This window comes from Pristiophorus japonicus, chromosome 2 (genome assembly GCF_044704955.1).
Source record: "Pristiophorus japonicus isolate sPriJap1 chromosome 2, sPriJap1.hap1, whole genome shotgun sequence".
In the NCBI taxonomy this organism is placed as follows: Eukaryota; Metazoa; Chordata; class Chondrichthyes; family Pristiophoridae; genus Pristiophorus; species Pristiophorus japonicus.
In genome coordinates, this window is record NC_091978.1 from 174009504 (window position 1) to 174030383 (window position 20880).

General features: G+C 45.5%; 1 protein-coding gene across 1 annotated transcript in view; it reads left to right on the forward strand.

The window, feature by feature from the left end:
• Positions 1–20880, forward strand: part of pds5a (PDS5 cohesin associated factor A) — a 271909-nt gene that overhangs the window by 53901 nt on the left and 197128 nt on the right. Inside the window, exon 4 of the mRNA XM_070860770.1 lies at positions 9157–9237. Within this exon, the coding sequence (XP_070716871.1) occupies positions 9157–9237 (81 nt within the window). The remainder of the gene's footprint in view (positions 1–9156; positions 9238–20880) is intronic.

Consider the following 20880-nt stretch of genomic DNA (forward strand, 5'->3'; position numbering starts at 1 on the left):
CCCCCCCCCATCTCCTTTCTCCTCCCCCCCCCCATCTCCTTTCTCCTTCCACCCCCCTCCTTTCCCCACCCCCTCTCCTTTCCCCACCCCCCTCTCCTTTCCCCACCCCCCTCTCCTTTCCCCACCCCCATCTCCTTTCCCCACCCCCATCTCCTTTCCCCACCCCCCATCTCCTTTCCCCACTCCCCCCATCTCCTTTCCCCACTCCCCCCATCTCCTTTCCCCCCTTTCCCCACTCCCCCCATCTCCTTTCCCCACTCCCCCCATCTCCTTTCCCCACTCCCCCCATCTCCTTTCCCCACTCCCCCCATCTCCTTTCCCCACTCCCCCCATCTCCTTTCCCCACTCCCCCCATCTCCTTTCCCCACTCCCCCCATCTCCTTTCCCCACTCCCCCCATCTCCTTTCCCCACTCCCCCCATCTCCTTTCCCCACTCCCCCCATCTCCTTTCCCCACTCCCCCCATCTCCTTTCCCCACTCCCCCATCTCCTTTCCCCACTCCCCCATCTCCTTTCCCCCATCCCCTTTCCCCTCTCCCCCCATCCCCTTTCCCCTCTCCCCCCATCTCCTTTCCCTTCTCCCCCCATCCCTCCCCCTTCTCCCCCATCCCTCTCTCCCCCTTCTCCCCCATCCCCCTCTCCCCCTTCTCCCCCATCCCCCTCTCCCCCTTCTCCCCCATCCCCCTCTCCCCCTTCTCCCCCATCCCTCTCTCCCCCTTCTCCCCCATCCCTCTCTCCCCCTTCTCCCCCATCCCTCTCTCCCCCTTCTCCCCCATCCCTCTCTCCCCCTTCTCCCCCATCCCTCTCTCCCCCTTCTCCCCCATCCCTCTCTCCCCCTGCTCCCCCCCCCCTCTCTCCCTCTGCTCCCCACCCTCTGCTCCCCACCTCTCTCCTTCTGCTCCCCCCTCTCTCCCTCTGCTCCCCCCCTCTCTCCCTCTGCTCCCCTCCCATTCTCCCTCTGCTCCTCCCCCCCCCCCCCCTCTCCCTCTGCTCCCCCCCTCTCAGAAACACAGACACTGACAGACAGAGAATGAGAGACACACAGACAGACAGAGAGATAAAGACACTGACAGAGACACACTGAGGGGGGCATCCCAGCATGCTGTTGGAGGGCTCCCGGTGCTGCAGTCGGTAAGTAGAAAATGTTTTACTGATTTAAAATTTTTTTATTTCTTATTAATTTTTTTTGGTTGATTTATTGATGTATTTATCATTTATTATTGATGATGGCTCTTTATTTGTAAAAGTGAAGTGTTTAATGTTTGTAAACTTCCCTTTAAACGCCCCACCCACCATTCCCTACGCCTGATTTGTAACCTACGCCTGATTTTCTAAAGTGTAGACAAGGTTTTTTCGAGCGTACAAAAATCTTCACTTACTCCATTCTAAGTTAGTTTGGAGTAAGTTTTCACTCACGAAACTTTGAAATCAGGCGTAAGTGGCCGGACATGCCCCCTTTTGAAAAAAACATTCTGTTCCAAAGTGAAACTGTTCTAACTGACTAGAACTGGAGCAAACTAAATGACGAGAATTCCGATTTCTAAGATACTCCGTTCTACACCAATTGCTCCTAAAAAAAAATCAGGAGCAAATCATGTGGAAACTAGGGACCGATGATTCTCGTTCTCTAGCACAGTTTTCCTTTGCACAGACATTTGGAAAATTATAGTCAGATCTTCTGTAAATCATCAGATCCCTATAATTTGGCTACCTGAAATTTGAATAACTTCTTCAATATTAATTCTCTCTGAACAGTAACACCCACTAACCTTTCTGCCTACCTTCATGTGGTTTCACAATCCAAGCATCAACCTCTTCTGCTATTCTCTCACTCTCCACGACAAGCTTGCCTCCTTCATCTTGGTGGTATACCCATACCAAGAAGGCTTTGAGGGTGTCCTTGAAACGTTTCCTCTGCCCACCTGGGGCTCGCCTGCCATGTAGGAGTTCGGAACAGAGCGCTTGCTTTGGGAATCTCGTGTCAGGCATGCAGATGATGTGGAGGAAGAGCACGTGGGAGGGCGCTGAACACCTCGAGACTCGCCGCCGAGAGCATGCAGAAAACAAGCACAGGCAGTGGAAGGAGCGTGCAGCAAACCAGATTCCCCATCCTCCCTTTCCTTCAACGACTGTTTGTCCCACCTGTGACAGAGACTGTAATTTCCATATTGGCCCATACAGTCACCTGAGAACTCCTTTTTGGAGTGGAAGCACGTGTTCCTCTCTTTCGAGGGACTGCCTATGATAATGATGATGATGATACCCACACCGTGACTCCCTCTCATCACTAATGCTACAGAAAGCATTTTTATTGGCCTTTATTTTTCAGTAATCTTTTTGTTGTAATATTCTATCTCATCCCTTGTAATTCCCTTTGCAGCTTTCCTATAGTTATTTTTGTCATGGCTACATTGGTTTAAGCAACGTCTTGATTTTAAAATTCTCATATTTGTTTTCAAATCCCTCTGTAGCCTCGCCTCTCCCTCTCTGTGTAACCTCCTTTAGGCTCACAATCCTCAGATATCTGCGCTCCTCCATTTCTGGCCTCCTGTGCATCCCCGATTTTAGTCGCTCAGCCATTGGTGGCTGTGCCATTGGCGGCCGTGCCTTCTGCTGCCAAGGCCCTTAGCTCTGGAATTCTCTCCTTAAACCTCTCCGTCTCCCTTTCCTCCTTTAAGACGCTTGTTAAAACCTACCTCTTTGACCAAGCTTTTGGTCATCTGCCGTATTACCTCCTTATGTGACTCGGTGTCAAATTTTGTTTTTGATAACACTCCTGTGAAGGCATTTGGGACATTTTACTATGTAAAAGGTGCTATACAAATACAAATTGTTGATGGATTTCATTTTTCTTACATGCCCTTTAAGCACTAAATGCTTTTAGAAATTAAAAATTTGATCGTCATGCTCTATTCTAACAATTATGACAGGAGTGCGTCCTGTTGACGTCTTTCAATTTTGCTACCTTCTTATTCCCTGTACATCAAAACCTCAGTTTCCCTTTCAAACTCTGTATTCTACTCTCATAACACTCATGGGAAGCACCTCGGGATGTTTTATTACGTTAAAGGCGCTATATAAATACAAGTTGCTGTTGTATTCATCCATGGAATCCCAGCCTTCAATGCACTTTTTCTCTTTACTAGAATATACCTAATTTGTTCCCTTTTTATATACTGTTTCAATAATGCTATTGCTGACCCATGGTTCTTTTTGACATTTTTGTTTTCATTTAATGTAAAAAAAAGTTTATTTTCATGTTATAATCTCCTTTTTTCCACTCTGTTACCTGTATTCTCGATTCTTTTTCTAGTGTTGCATTGAATATAATGTATTATCACTCAATGTTTCCAATTTTTTTATTTTTAGAATGCCAACTAGCTCTGCTTTAGTACCCAGAACCTGATCAAGCAGTGCTTCCTTCCTCTGTTGAAGTAGTTGCATGTTGACTTAGAATGCAATAACTCTCCACCTTTTCCACCATAAAGGTTTTCCTCATCCCAGATTATTTTTGGATAACTAAAATCTACAAATATAATTATTGATACACTTCCTTTTAATTTGTCTATAAATTTCAGCCTTAATTTCCTTCCCATTGTTTGCCGTATCATATATTGTCGAGAATGTGACCAATCCCATGCTGTTCCTCAACTCAGTTCAAAGGGATTCTGTTTACGCTATCTCTCTGTTTCAATCCTTGTCCTTTAGTACACATTCTGTTTGTTTAATACCACTACCCCACCTCCCTCTCTTTCCAATTCCTCCTGTAACTTTTGTACTCTAGGTGTGTGTTATCACCAGCCCTGACTCAGCTCCAGCCACATTTCAGTTGCACCTAAATGTTTGTCGAAGACTCCAATATTTCCAATATTGTTTTTTGAATTCCATATAAATACATACATTTCAATTTGGATTCAGTTAGTTTGGTAATGTTTCCTTTTTTATTAGCTTCACCACATCTTGATTATTTTTAAACTAGTGCGTCCTGTCAACGTCTTTTCTACCTTCTTATTCCCTATACCCAAAACCTCAGTTTCCCTTTCAAACTCTGTATTCTACTCTTGCTTTTCTCCTCCCACTGCTGTATTAGTTTACGCATTTATAGGCTATCGTGTTAATTTTTATTTTTTCCTAATAGCACTTTTTAAGATAAAAGTATTTCGTAAAACTGGAAAGTATTTAGTAAATCTATAGAAGCTCAGTGTCCCTTGCCTTCGCTCCATCACAGACAGTTTATTGATTAATGCTCCAGCTCTATAGAATAGGCCACCAGTTACCTGTCAAACACTGTCCCTTGACTGATCCAGCACAGATCTCCCAACTTTCGAAAAAAATCTCAATGTTGCATATTTTAAGGGTCTTGTGCTCGAGGTGAGGGTCTGTTCTGATGTGTTTCTGTATCAGGAGGGCTTGCATCAGTCGAGAGAAAATTTTACTCGACTTGTAAAATAAATATTGCTTTAAATGTTCAGAAATCATGTTTTTTGAATCAACTTATGAATGGAAGCATATGGGGAGAGTTGGGGCTTGACTTTCCACTTCACATCGCCCATATATCTCCCAAAACTGCCTGCTATGGCCCATTTTGACCAAAAAGTGGAAATTTAGGCTGGAACATCACCGGAAAATTAACTGCCCAAGTTTCCGCTCACATCGCTGAGGTGATCGCCTGCACATCGGCAAGTGGAACTTTCGGCACATCACCGGGCTGATCGCTCGCCGAGAACATGGCTGGAGAATAGTTGCTTTTCCCGGGCCTTCCTCACAGAATTGGGCACTATGGACGCCATTTTGAATTTCGGAGGAGGGGAGGAGGCAGCTAAAAAACTCGAGCTTATATATTGAGTTATTTAAGGGTCTTTTACAGATAGAGCCACTCACATTTATACTTATATTTAATTATACAAATAGCTTAGTAGATTAGGCATTATTTTTTTACTTAAAAAGTGCAATTTTAGCAAGTGAAAATAATATTGATAGTGATGAGGCCTATGGCTTCTCTGCCATTACTCGGAACTGCTCACACGCTGGTTTCTGAAAAGATCGATCGAAGAGGTGGCAGAGTAATGCGGAGACAGAGGAGCCGAGCATACATGGAAAAGCAATCTTACCTTCACTTGTCTGAAAATGCGTGTCTTAGGAGGCTGCGCTTCTGGAAGGAGGTCATTGATGAGATATGCCAGCTCATCAGGGGGAATCTGCAGCCTTCCAGCACCATCAGAATTGCACTAGCCGTTGAGGTAAAGGTTACTGCGGCACTATCCTTCTACACATCTGGATGCTTTCAGGCTTCAGCTGGCGACATCTGTAGTATCTCTCAGTATGCTGCACACTGCTGCATTTAACAGGTAACTGAAGCCCTTTACGCTCGCAGGATGGACTTTATAAATTTACCTATGGCCAGGGAGGCACAGACCGGGAGAGCTTTGGGTTTCTTGAGAATAGCAAACTTCCCCAAAGTGCAGGGAGCAATAGACTGCACGCACATCGCCCTGAAATCACCTATACAGAACCTGGAGATGTTTCGTAACACAAAGGGATTTTATTCCCTGAATATGCAGTTCGTTGTTGACCACAACCAAATCATCATGACAGTAAATGCTACATTTCCTGGCAGCATCCATGCTGCGCACATCCTGCATGAGAGTGCTCTCCCTGACCTGTTTGTCAATCAGCCAGAAGGTCATGGTTGGATGCTGGGGGGATGAAGGTTATGGCCTTGCCAGCTGGCTGATAACCCTACTGCGTAATCACTGAAGCCGAGAAGCGTTACAACGAAAGCCACATAGCTACATACAACATCGTCGAAAAGACAATTGTAGTCCTAAAGCAGCGCTTCAAATGCCTGGACCACGCTGGTGGCAGCCTACTGTACCACCCTGACCAGGTCGTTGAGTTTATTGTGGTGTGTTGCCTGTTGCATAACCAAGCTATTAGGAGAGGACAACAAATGCCAGATGGGGCTGCAGGTTCACCTCCAGAGGAAGGGGAGACGGAGGAGGAGGAGGCTGGCGAGAAGCTTGGGGAGGACAATCAGCCTGGCGATGAAGCCATGGTTCTCCCCGCCCCCCCCCTCCCAGAAAACCAGCGATACTCCACAGGAGTTATGCGGCTGCAAAGCTGTTGTGTTAGCAGCTCATAAATGAACACTTTGCATGAACTTACATTGGGGACAGTTATGGTTAAACACAAGTTGCATTTGCGTTGCGTTACGTTTTAGCTTTGCCTGCACTGCCCTGGCCATTGTTGTACAACAGTTGCATTAATGCTTAACTTAACTAAACTTATGTTATTATAAGACAATGCACAACAATTGTTAAATTCAATAAAAACATATTTTACTTTAAAGAATTTTGAATTTTTTTTCATGAACATCCCCCCGCCCCCCCCCATTCCAAACTATAAACGAACATTAACAATAACAGAATTTAACATTAACAGTGACAGAATTTAAGATAACATAGCAAACCCCCCCCCCCCCCCCCAAAACCTGGGCCTGTGGCCACGTTTCCCTCCAGAACCGCCGCCCCCCCCCCCGTATCTTAGGCCCACCCGTCCATTATGGTCCCCGGAGACCGAGACGAAGCTGGCATGCAGCGGGCAATGGAAAGACTTCCTGCCGTGCTGGGGGTATTGGAGTGAAAGACAAAGCTGGCGGTTCGTCTTCGGAATCAGGAGAAAGTGGTTCCTCCATACTCGCTTGAGTGCTTGGGGTGATACACCGACACAACACGACACCTTGGGGTGCATGCCGAAGGGCATTGATTGTGGCGGTCTGCTCGCGCATCCCTTCCAGGGTCTGCCGTGCTACCTCCAGTAGCTCGACTTGCACAGCAAACCTGTGAAAAGTCATGCGCAAACTGAGTAAACCCCTGAAGAAGCTTGTGACCTATTGCGACCGACTCCGAGCACATGGAGATCAAGCCCCTCCCCCCCCCCCCCCCCACCAACTGATCGTCCGTGGGAAGTGATTGCTGACCTTGCCTCCGTAGGGTTGGCGTGCGCAATATAATGCGCCTTGGCGTTGCCGGCTGCATGCCGTTTGGTCTCGGTACCTCTTCCATCTCGATTGAGATGACCGCAGGTTCATCCCCCTCCAAAAGTGGCTGCTGCTGCTCCTCCTCGGGTTCAGTGGTGGTGTCGTGCTCCTCCTCCTCCTCCTGTTACTCCTCACCAGGTGCAGGTGCCACCTCGACGAGTGTCTCAGGTTGACCTTAAAAGCACATTTGAGCTTATTACAGAGCTTATTAGAGCATTACACACGAACGAGATCAATTCATGGATTTCACTACCCCAGAAAGCAGTAGTGGCTGCATCCCCTGCTCTTATTGCTTCTTATGCACAAAGGCTGTATGCATGACATCATTTGTATATTGCATTATAATTACAGGACGTTACATTACTTTTTAAAACTGTTTGACAGATTAACGAGACGCATAGCTGGACTCCGCCAGACCGCGGGTGATGGCCAAACGGCTTTCATGGCCCACCAGCGCGGCTGCATGCTCCTCGAGGTCCGTCAGCGGCTGTACCTGAGCAGAGCCCCCTCCAGTGTGCCTCTGCTCTGCGCGGTTGTTAGATATCATCTTTTGCAAACGAGAAAAGAGCATAGCATAAGCTCATTGACTAGGTAATATCATGGAACCGCAACAGTTTAAAATGTTATGTGCAAATAGGATCATGCATGGTTGTTTAGGAGCTGCAGCTTGACACCTCGATATATCTCTATATTACAGCAGCCAGAAGACTTAAAAACGGCACGGGTTCAGAGCCCTGTCCGGATCTTAACACGGAGTTTATGTAATATAATTGCAATTTGCATCAGTACAATATAAAATGCTACTTACTCTTGTCACAGCTACTAAACTGTTCCAGCGCTCCTGGCACCCCCCCGACATCATGCTCACATTCGGACATATTTTCTCTGATCGGTACAAATCTCTCTTCTCTCTAATCTGTAAAAATCTCTTTTCTCTCTCCTCTAATTCACTGCTCTCCTTCTCTCTCCTCTCTCTCTCTCTCTCTCTCTCTCTCTCTCTCTCTCTCTCTCTCTCTCTCTCTCTGCCCCTCCCTTTGCCTTTTGCGCATGTATGGATGACCCCTGATCTCCCGAAACGTGGGAAAACCAATCACCAAAAAAAAAATTGTATGCGCAGAAGACCATTGGTAGGAAAGCTTTTGCCTTCCACATCGCTGGCTGCTCGCTGGGCGCATGTTACATCGCTGACCTTTTGCATCGCCGATTTCACATCGCTGGCCTATCGCCGAGTGGAAAATCGCAATCCAAAAAATGGGCGATGTTCCAGCGATCGGTAAGGCTGACACATCGACCATCGCTGGAGCATCGCCCATTTTTTGGGCGATAGCCAGCAAAGTGGAAAGTCTAGCCCTTGGCCCCGATCCGGATAAAATTTTATATGAGGATTCTGTCTAAGTAAGGATCACTGTGACATCTCGTATAACATTTTAAATAGAATTAGGGTAGCATTGTTGAAGGAGAGGCCCAAGATTTACCAGTACTGCTTTTCCCATTTTTCTTGCGTAGTGTTTTGCTGATATCCAATGGTCCATTGGAGGGCTCTAATTAACATTGCTTCCTCCTGCATCTCTCAGAACACATGAAATCCAAATTTTTGTTACCTAACAGTAACCTGGAGTTCACCTGCTTTATATTGTTATCGCAATGAGTCTAATCCTGTTTTCACCTGATTTTCGTCAAGAATAAAAAAGCGATCAGGAGTGAGAACTCTGACCGACTTACCCAGAGGTCAACATGTCCCGACCACAGCTCAAGTTGAGATCAGCTATCTCAGCACACACCAGAGATTGAACCTATTAATCACCCTGGTATGTGTGGCTCAGCTGCTGACTGTATAAATGCACTGAGCTGTAGGGGTAACTCTGATTTGGATAGAGTGTTTGGCCAGCGGGCATGGAATGAAAAATGTGACAGTTTGTGAAGGTATTGTGTGTGAAAAGGTAAATATTGATCCAACTTTTGCATTGCAGTCATCATATACAAAAGCATTACTGTGTTTTATAGATTTACAGTAATTGATATTAGGAAATGCACACATTTTGTATGATTACACGTGAGTATTGTACATCCACTATGATAAACATGTACATAAAGATGTTTACTAATTTTTGATTTCAGAACATGAACAAGCAAGCTTATGATTTAGCTAAAGTGCTCCTGAAGAGAACTGCTCAAACAATTGAACCATGTATTGCCAGTGTAAGTATTTTGATAATCGTGTTGGAATAAAACAAAATGAATCTTCATCCCACGCACTATGATATATGTCGAAGTGTGCAGTTGTGATTGTGGCATAATCTCCGTATCTCAAATATTTGCCACTTTCAGAATATCCTGCGACAAATTGTGCTCTGTAAACCAGTCCCATGTTTGGAACGATAAATCAGCCAACCGGGACGGTTTTTAAGACTTTTTTTGCTTTCCCTGTTAGTTGCTGCTTTTACTCTTCTGATCCCTCGGTCTGTGCTTGTAAAGTAACGGATGTTTTAACTGATGTGGAGAGTTTTATATCTCTCCACCTCCTGTCAGATCTGTACGGATTGGGTATGGAATGTCTGCTCTGATTTTAAAAATATAAATTTAAAAATCTGCTTCTTCCAGGTGGCATCTTGATTTGAAACATCTTAAGATAATTTTTTTGAAAGGTATCAGTGGCTATGTTAATATCTCTCTCACTCCTTTTCTAAAGCTGTGTTTCAAAAGTAATACAATTCCTCCTTTCCCATTACTCTTCTGTCATGATGGTACGGGTTGAACCTCCCTTATCCGGGACTCCCTTATCCAGCACCACCCCTTGTCCGGCACCATTCCCGGCCGCCGGGTGGCGCATGTGCAGAACTCTGACCCACTCTTTTGCGCCCCCTCCTCAGATTTCCCATTCCCTTTTTAGGCACAACAGTGATAGCTTTCCTTTATGATTTAATTAAATCATTGACCTAAACAGAAAATCAATCTACTTACTGGAAAGAAAGTGATCAGTAGCAGAAGCCCCCTCAACCTAGAACACCTCGGGGCCCACTGGGGCGGCTGAGCACCCCCCCCCCCTCCCCCTCGGGCCGATGACGTCCCCTCATCCAGCAAAATCCCTCATCCGGCACAGGCCAGATCCCGAGGGTGCCGGATAAGGGCGGTTCAACCTGTACAATTCTTTACTCTACCAAAAAGAAAGCTATACTTTTCTCCTCCAACTGTACTGTTGCCCGTCAAAAGGGTAGACCTCACTGCTCCATGCTGTCCTCTCGTTGTGACTGGCATCATGTTTTATCTCTACCAAGGTCATGCTTTGAAATTCAGTTCCAGACTCTAATAAGACCGTTGTTCCTGATGGTTTTACTCCCATTGATGTCGAATGCATTTCCAAACCTATTCCTGCCCTCTGCTGTCGTTTCAATCTTTTAATCTTTGTTCTTGAAAATTTGCTTGTATTCGTTTTATGCCGAAGGAAAGTGATCACGCCGAGTACTCTTGCTGTCCCTGCTTTGGTACTGTCTGAACTTACGGGGCCCAACTTTGCCCAACCCTTTTTATAGTGCGCCGACTTTGCGTGCTGGAAAGGGCGCCAGACAAAAGGGGCCCCATCCTGGCCGCTCTTCCGAGTCCCCGAAGTCCCGGTGTGGCGTGCATTCTGAAATGGGAGGCGGAGCAACAGGCCAGCGCTGAAAACAGTGCCAGCACCCGTGCGCTTGCGGAGTGAAGCCTGCTCGCATGCTCCTGCCCTCCCAGTGTGTCCTGCGGGCTGTGAGTAGGACCCGATGCTCGCAACCCCGATCCCTGGCCAAAGGGACGCCCCGATCTCGCCGCACCCTATCCCCGGCCTAGTGGCCTCCTGCACCGGCTGGCCGGCCCACTGAGTTCCCGGGCGAGATTGGACTTCGGTTTTATTTTTTATTTATTGGTTGTGCTTGAGAGTTTTGATGGGTTGTGGGGGAGTGGTGGCGGGGGAGAGAGAGAGAGAGAGAGAGAGAGAGAGAGAGAGAGAGTTTGGTGGGGGCGGGGGGAGAAGGAAAGAAAGTGTGTTTTGTACTCTCTCTCTTTGTCTCTGGCAAGCCCCCCTGCCCCCATGACATCGCGGCCAGCAGCTCGCATTTCTCCGGTAGGATTTACTTCATTTTTATTAGTATTTTAATTGTTTGAGCTTTTCCTTGCAATGTTTGGTGCTTGGTTGTTGAGGTCCTCTCCAGTTCCCTTCCCTCCCCTAACGTCTGCCGAATGTGCGCTGCTTTTTCTTCACTACCCGCAAGGTTTTTCAGAGCTGGCTACATACGTTGACCTAAGTCGATTTGGAGTACGTTTTTGCTGGTCAAAACTGGCGTAAGTGTCTGGGAACGTCCCCTTTTGGGGAAAACAAACTGACCTAAAAAAAAATCGTATCTAACTGACTTACTCTGGAGCAAATTTTTTGGGGAAAATGGCATTTTTTAACTTCGGCCAGAAAAAAACAACTTCCTCCAAAAAAATTGATGCAAGTCATGGAACCTGCCCTAAACACTCAAATTATTGTCTTAAAAATAATGACCTAACTTCTAAGCATGAATGAGATTTTCAGCAAGGCCACTCAGCTGGTGATTCTGTTGCTATTGAAAATTTTGGTGAATCATTTGCCCTTACCTTGGACACCTCCAAAATCTTAGTCAACGTCTGGCATTGTGCACGTATAAATAAGTTACCCGTGGTTTCTTTCAGTTTTTATTGAGCCCATCTGTTCGCTCGGGAACATAAAAGATCCCATGGCATTATTTTGAAGGAGAGCAGGGGCATTATCCCCTGTGTCCTGGCCAATATTTATCCCTCAATCAACAAAACAAAAACAGATTATTTTGTCATTATCGCATTGCTGTTTGTGGGAGTCTGTGCGCAAAATTGGTTGCCGCGTGTCCCACATTACAACAGTGACTACACTCGAAAAGTACTTGATTGATTGTAAAGTGCTTTGAGACGTCAGGTGGTCGTGAAAGGCACTAAATCAATGCAAGTCTTTTTTTTCTTTAGACTAGGCAAATCAAATTGTCTCAGGTAGTTTGGAGGATGAGTTCATGGAATGCATTCGAGACAGTTTCCAAGAATGATATGTCATGGAACCAACCAGGGAGCGGGCTATTTTATATTTTGTATTGTGTAATGAGACGGTTAATTAGTCATCTTATAGAAAGGGTTCTCTGAGGGAAGAGTGATCATAACAAGATAAAAATTTCACATTGTGTTTGAGTGTGAAATACTTGGGTCGGAAATGAGAATCTTAAACTTAAATAAACCCAATTACATTGGTATGAGGGACGAGTTAGCTAAGGTCGATTAGGAAATTAGATTAGAAGCTATGACGGTAGATAAGCAGCGACGAACATTGAAAGAAATATTCCAAACTTCTCGAATATAAATTCCATTGAGAAATAAAAACTCCACAGGAAAAGTGATCCATCCGTGGCTAACCAAAGAAATTAAGGATAGTCTTCGATTAAAAGAGGATTATAATGTTGCGAAGAATAGCAGGAAGCCTGGGGATTGGGAGACCTTTAGAAAACAGCAAAGGATGACCAACAAGTGATAAGGTAGGAAATAGAATTTTTTTAATTTGTTAAGGCCAGCATTAATTGCCCATCGCTAATTGCCCTTGAGAAGGTGAGTGGTAAGCTGCGGCTTTGAACTGCTGCAGTCCGTGTGGTGAGGGTATTCCCACAGTGCTGTTGGGGAGGGAGCCTCCGGATTTTGACCCAAAGAAAAAAGAAGATAGACTTGCATTTATATAGCACCTTTCACGATCACCGAACATCTCAATGCGCTTGACAGCGAATGAAGTACCCTTTGCTGGTTTAGAAACCAGCAAAGGATGACCAAAAAATTGATAAGGGAGAAAATAGAATTTTTCCCAGCGACGATGAAGGAATGGCGATATATTTCCAAGTCAAGGTGGTGTGTGACATGGAGGGGAACTTTCAGGTGATCGTATTCCCGTGCACCTGCTGCCCTTGTCCTTCTAGTTGGTAGAGGTCTTGGGTTTGGGAGGTGCTGCGGAAGAAGCCTTGGCGAGTTGCTGCAGTGCATCTTGTAGAAGGTACACGCTGCAGCCACGTTGTGCTGGTGGTGAAGTGAGTGAATGTTTAAGGTGGTGGATGAGGTGCCATCAAATGGGCTGCTTTGTCCTGGACAGTGTCGAGCTTCTTGTGTTGTTGGAGCTGTATTCATCTCGGCAAGTGGAGAGTATTCCATCACACTCCTGACTTGTGTCTTGTAGATGGTGGAAAGGCTTTGGGGAATCAGGAGATGGGGGATTCGCTGATGGTAATGTCGTTGAATGTCAAGGGGCAGTGGTTAGACTCTCGCTTGTTGGAGATAATCATTGCCTGGCACTAGTGAAGTGCGAATGTTCCTTGCCACTTATCAGCCTAATCCTGAATGTCGTCCAGGTCTTGCTGCATGCGGGCATGGACTGCTTCATTATCTGAGCAGTTGCGAATGGAACTGAACGGTGTGCGATCCTTAGCGAACATCCCCACTTTTGACCTTCTGATGGAGGGAAGGTCATTGATGAAGCAGCTGAAGATGGTTGGGCCATGAGGAACTCCTGTAGTGATGTCCTGGGGCTGAGATGATTGACCTCTAACAACCACAACCATCTTCCTTTGTGCTAGGCATGACTCCAGCCAGTGGAGAGTTTTCCCCCATGCTTCCGTTGACTTCAATTTTACTGATGCTGCTTGATGCACACTCTGTCAAATGCTGCCTTGATGTCAAGGACAGTTTCTCTCACCTTGTCTCTGGAATTCAGCTCTTTTGTCCATGTTTGGACCAAGGCTGGAGCTGAGTGGTCCTGTCTGAACCCAAACTGAGCAGGGTGAGAAGGTTGCTGGTGAGTAGCACTGTTGACGACACCCTCCATCACTTTGATTGATTGCGAGCAGACTGATGGGGCGGTAATTAACCAGATTCGATTTCTCCTTTTTGTGGACTGGGCATACCTGGGCTGTTTTCCACATTGTCTGGTAGGTGCCAGTGTTGCAGCTGTACTGGAAGAGCTTGGCTAGAAGTGCAGCTAATTCTGGAGCACAAGTCTTCAGCACGACAGTTGGGATGTTGACCGGGCCCATCGAATTGGCTGAAGACTGGCTTCTGTGATAATTGGGACCTCAGGAGGACGCAAATATGAATCATCCACTCGGCACTTCTGGCTGAAGGTGGTTGCAAACGCTTCAGCCTTGTCTTTTGCACTCTCAACACGATGGCGGGTGTCCTCCGTGTGAAGATGGGATTTTGTCTCCACAAGGACTGTGCGGTGGTCACTGCTATCAATACAGTCATGGACAGATGCATCTGTGACAGGTAGATTGGTGAGGACAAGGTCAAGTATGTTTTTCCCTCGTGTTGGTTCTCTCACCACCTGCCGCAGACCCAATCTGGCAGCTACTTCCTTTAGGACTCGGCCAACTTGGTCAGTAATGGTGCTACCGAGCCACTCTTGGTGTTGGGCATTGAAGTCCCCCACCCAAAGTACATTCTGTGCCCTCAGTTCAAGTGGTGTTCAACAAGGAGGAGTACTGATTCATCAGCTGAGGTTGGGTGGTAGGTAGTAATCAGCAGCAGGTTTTGTCACCCATACTTGATCTGAAGCCTTGAGACTTCATGGGGTCCGGAGTCAAAGGTTAAAGAGGAGATTAGCGCAACAGTAAGGAAGGACATTAGTTTGTATGATGTGGAATCTGTATGGGTAGAGCTGCGGAACACCAAAGTGCAGAAAACGCTAGTGGGAGTTGTGTACAAACCATCAAACAGTAGTAGTGAGCTCGGGGATGGCATCAAATTAGGGATGCATGCAATAAAGGTACAGCAGTTATCATGGGTGGTTTTAATCTTCATTTCGATTGGGCTAACCAAACTGGTAGCAATACAGTGGAGGAGGATTTCCTGAAGTGTATAAGGGATGATTTTCGAGACCAATACGTCGAGGAACCAACTCGACTGCTGGCCATCCTAGACTGGGTGTTGTGTAATGAGAGGGGATTAACTAGCAATCTTGTGCGAGGCCCCTTGGGGAAGAGTGACCATAATATGGTAGGATTCTTCATTAAGATGGAGAGTGACACAGTTAATTCAGAGACGAGGGTCCTGAACTTAAAGAAAGGTCACTTGGATGGTATGAGACGTGAATTGGCTAGGATAGACTGACGAAAGATACTTAAAGGGTTTACGGTTGATAGGCAATGACAGACATTTAAAGATCACACGGATAAACTTCAACATTTGTACATCGCTGTCTACCGTAAAAATAAAACTAGAAAGGTGGCTCAACCGTGGTTAACAAGTGAAATTAGGGATAGCGTTAAATCCAAGTAAGATGCATATAAATTGGCCAGAAAAAGCAGCAAATCTGAGGACTGGAAGAAATTTAAAATTCAGCAGAGGGAGGACAAAGGGTTTAATTAGGAGGGGGAAAATAGAGTCTGAGAGTAAGCTTGCAGGGAACATAAAAACTGACTGCAAAAGCGTCTGTAGATAGGTGAAGAGAAAAAGATTAGTGAAGACAAATGCAGGTCCCTTGCAGTCAGAATCAGGTAAATTTATAATGGGGAACCAAGAAATGGCAGACCAATTGAACAAATACTTTGGTTCTGACTTCACTAAGGATGACACTAATAACCTTCCGGAAATAGTAGGGGACCGAGGGTCTAGCTAGAAGGAGGAACTGAAGGAAATCCTTATTGGTCAGGAAATTGTGTTAGGAAAATTGATGGGACTGAAGGCAGAATATTCCCCAGGGCCTGATCGTCTGCATCCCAGAGTACTTAAGGAAGTGGCCCTAGAAATAGTGGATGCATTGGTGGTCATTTTCCAACATTATATAGACTCTGGATCAGTTTCTATGGGTTGGACGGTAGCTAATGTAACCCCAATTTAATGTAACCCCAAAAAAGGAGGGAGAGAGAAAACAGGAAATTATGTAAGCCTGACATCGGTAGTGGGGAAAATGTTGGAATCTATTATTAAAGATGTAATAGCAGCGCATTTGAAAAGCAGTGACTGGATCGGTCGAAGTCAGCATGGATTTATGAAGGGGAAATCATGCTTGACAGGTCTTCTAGAATTTTTTGAGGATGTAACTCGTAAAGTGGACAAGCGAGAACCAGTGGATGTGGTGTATTTGGACTTTCAAAAGGCTTTTGACAACGTCCCACGCAAGAGATTAGTGTGCAAAATTAAAGCACGTGCTATTGTGGGTAATGTTATTGACGTGGATAGAGAACTGGTTGGCAGACAGAAAGCAAAGAGTAGGAATAAACGGGTCCTTTTCAGAATGGCAGGCTTTGTGACTAGTGGGGTACTGCAAGTTTCAGTGCTGGGACCCCAGCTATTTACAATATACATTAATGATTTAGACGAAGGAATTGAATGTAATATCTCCAAGTTTGCAGATGCCACTAAGCTGGGTGGCAGTGTGAGCTGTGAGGAGGATGGTAAGAGGTTGCAGAGTGACTTGGACAGGTTAGGTGAATGGGCAAATGCAGTATAATGTAGATAAATGTGAGGTTATCCACTTTGGTGGCAAAAACAGGAAGGCAGAATATTATCTGAATGGTGACAGATTAGGAAAAGGGGAGGTGCAACGAGACCTGGGTGTCATGGTACATCAGTCATTGAAAGTTGGCGTGCATGTACAGCAGGCAGTGTAGAAGGCAAATGGCATGTTGGCCTTCATAGCGATTGGATTTGTGTACAGGAGCAGGGAGGTCTTACTACTGTTGTACAGGGCCTTGGTGAGGCCACACCTTGAATATTGTGTTCAGTTTTGGTCTCCTAATCTGAGGAAGGACATTCTTGTTGTTGAGGGAGTGCAGCGAAGGTTCACCAGACTGATTCCTGGAATGGCAGGACTGACGTATGAAGAAAGACTGGATCAACTCGGCTAATATTCACTGGAATTTAGAAGGATGAGAGGGGATCTCATAGAAACATAAAATTTTGATGGGATTGGACAGGTTCGATGCAGGAAGAATGTTCCCGATGTTCCCGAAAAAGCTCTGGCGAATTGTTTTTATATTTCTTGCGAGTTTACTTATATAAGCAATGAGAAGAATAAAACTGGACGGACTTGGCTTCGACCTTGACACCGGCTTCGGATATGACATAGAAACATAGAAAATAGGTGCAGGAGTAGGCCATTCGGCCCTTCGAGCCTGCACCACCATTCAGTATCATCAACGACACACACAGCCCAGTCGACTCTGTCGGAAGAATGTTCCCGATGTTGGGGAAGTCCAGAACCAGGGGTCACAGTCTAAGGATAAAGGGGTAAGCCATTTAGGACCGAGATGAGGAGAAACTTCTTCACTCAGAGAATTGTGAACCTGTGGAATTCTCTACCGCAGAGAGTTGTTGAGGCCAGTTGGTTAGATATATTCAAAAGGGAGTTAGATGTGGCCCTTATGGCTAAAGGGATCAAGTGGTATGGCGAGAAAGCAGGAATGGGGTACTAAAGTTGCAAAAATTATCAGCCATGATCATATTGAATAGCAGTGCAGGCTCGAAGGGCCGAATGGTCTACTCCTGCACCTATTTTCTTAGTTTCTATGTCAATGTTGAGGACTCCCAGGGCCACACCCAACCCCACTGTATACCACTATGCCGCCACATCTGGTGGGTCTGTTCTCCCTGTGGGACAAAATGTACCCAGGGATAGTGATGGAGGAGTTTGGGACATTGGCTGAAAGGTATGAAATTTTAAGTATGACTATGTCAGGCTGTTGCTTGACTCGTCAGTGGGACGGCTCTCCCAATTTTGGCACAGTCCCTCGACGTTAGTGAGGAGAACTTTGCAGGGTCGACTGGGCTGGGTGTGTCACTGTCATATTCGAAGCCGGTGCCAAGGTCGAAGCCAGTTAGTCCGTCCAGTTTTATTCTTATTGCTTATATGATTAAACTCGCAAGAAATTTAAAAAGAATTCGCAAGTGCTTTTTCAAGCATGTAGAAAGGAAGATAGTGGCAAAAGTAAGTGTTAGTCCCGTTGAGGCTGAGAGGCGAAATTATAATGAGGACTAAGGAAATGGCAGAGATTTTAAACAAATATTTTGCATCTGTCTTCACAGTAGAAGATGTAAACAGCATACCAAAAATAGTGGAGAACTAAGGGGTAATAAGAGTGAGGATCTTAAAGTAATTAATATCAGTAGAGGAAAAAGTATATGAGAAACTAATGGGACTAAAAGCTGACAAATCTCCAGGATCTGATGGCCTGCATCCTGGTGTTCTACAAGAGGTGGCTGCAGAGATAGTGGATGCATTGGTTGTGATCTTCCAAAATTCGCTAGATTTTAGAACTATCCCAGTGGATTTGGAGGTAGCAAATGTAACCCTGCTATTCAAGAAGGGAGGGAGAGAAAACAGATAATTACAGGCCAGTTAGCCTGACAATCTTTAAAAAAAGGAGGCAGACAGAAAGCAGGAAACTTTTGATCAGTCAGCCTAACATTTGTCATTTGGGAAAATGCTAGAGTCCATTATTAAGGAATCATTAGTGGGACATTTGGAAAAGCATAATTCAATCAAGCTGAGTCAATATGGTTTTCTGAAAGGGAAATCATGTTTGACAAATTTGCTGGAGTTCTTTGAAGATGTAACGAGCAGGGTGGAAAAGGGGAAACCAGTGGATGTGGGTATTTGGATTATCTGAAGGCATTCGATAAGGTGCCACATAAAAGGTTACTGCACAAGATAAAAGTTCATGGGGTTGTGGGTAATGTATTAGCATGGATAGAGGATTGGCTAACTAACAGAAAACAGAGAGGTGGGATAAATGGGTCATTTTTCAATTGGCAAACATTGACTAGTGGGGTGCCGCAGGGATCGGTGCTGGGTCCTCAACTATTTACAATCTATATTAATGACTTGGATGAAGAGACCGTGAGGCCACACCTGGAGTATTGTGTACAGTTTTGGTCTCCTAACCTGAGGAAGGACATTCTTGCTATTGAGGGAGTGCAGCGAAGGTTCACCAGACTGATTCCCGGGATGGCGGGACTGACCTATCAAGAAAGACTGGATCAACTGGGCTTGTATTCACTGGAGTTCAGAAGAATGAGAGGGGACCTCATAGAAACATTTAAAATTCTGACGGGGTTAGACAGGTTAGATGCAGGAAGAATGTTCCCAATGTTGGGGAAGTCCAGAACCAGAGGTCACAGTCTAAGGATAAGGGGTAAGCCATTTAGGACCGAGATGCGGAGGAACTTCTTCACCCAGAGAGTGGTGAACCTGTGGAATTCTCTACCACAGAAAGTTGTTGAGACCAATTCACTAAATATATTCAAAAAGGAGTTAGATAAGGTCCTTACTACTAGGGGGATCAAGGGGTATGGCGAGAAAGCAGGAATGGGGTACTGAAGTTTCATGTTCAGCCATGAACTCATTGAATGGCGGTGCAGGCTAGAAGGGCCGAATGGCCTACTCCTGCACCTATTTTCTATGTTTCTATGTAATGTAGCCAAGTTTGCTGATGATACCAAGATGGGTGGGAAAGCAAATTGTGAGGAGGACACATAAAATCTGCATACAGACCGGCTAAATGAATGCACAAACATTTGGCAGATGCAGTATAATGTGGGACAGTGTGAGGTTATCCACTTTGGCAGAAAAAATAGAAAAGCAAATTATAATTTAAATGGAGAAAAATTCCAAATTGTTGCAGTGCAGAGGGACCTGGGGGTCCTTGTACGTGAAAGACAAAAAGTTTGTATGCAGGTACAGCAAGTAATCAGGAAGGCAAATGGAATGTTGGCCTTTATTGTAAGGGGACTGGATTATAAAAGCAGGGGAAGTACTGCTCCAACTGAACAGGGTATTGTTGAGGCCACATCAAGAGTACTGCGTACAATTTTGGTTTCCGTATTTAAGGAAGGATATACTTGCATTGGAGGCTGTTTAGAGAAGGCTCACCAGGTTGATTCCGGAGATGATGGGGTTGACTTATGAAGATAGATTGAGTGGGTTGGGCCTATACTCGCTCATTGGAGTTCAGAAGAATGAGAGATGATCATAGCGAAACATATAAGATATCATCATCATCATCATCATAGGCAGTCCCTCGGAATCTAGGAAGTCTTGCTTCCACTCTACAAATCAGTCATTAGGTGGCTGAACAGTCCAATACGAGAACCACAGTCCCCGTCACAGGTGGGACAGATAGTCTTTGAGGGAAAGGGAGGGTGGAACTGGATTGCCGCACGCTCTTTCCGCTGCCTGCGCTTGATTTCTGCATGGTCTAGGCGATGAAACTCGAGGTGCTCAGCGCCCTCCCGGATGAGAGAGGATTAATTAGCAATCTCGTTGTGCGAGGCCCCTTGGGGAAGAGTGACCATAATATGGTGGAATTCTGCATTAGGATGGAGAATGAAACAGTTAATTCAGAGACCATGGTCCAGAACTTAAAGAAGGGTAACTTTGAAGGTATGAGGCGTGAATTGGCTAGGATAGATTGGCGAATGATACTTAAGGAGTTGACTGTGGATGGGCAATGGCAGACATTTAGAGACCGCATGGATGAACTACAACAATTGTACATTCCTGTCTGTCATAAAAATAAAAAAGGGAAGGTGGCTCAACCGTGGCTATCAAGGGAAATCAGGGATAGTATTAAAGCCAAGGAAGTGGCATACAAATTGGCCAGAAATAGCAGCGAACCCGGGGACTGGGAGAAATTTAGAACTCAGCAGAGGAGGACAAAGGGTTTGATTAGGGCAGGGAAAATGGAGTACGAGAAGAAGCTTGCAGGGAACATTAAGACGGATTGCAAAAGTTTCTATCGATATGTAAAGAAAAAAAGGTTAGTAAAGACAAACGTAGGTCCCCTGCAGTCAGAA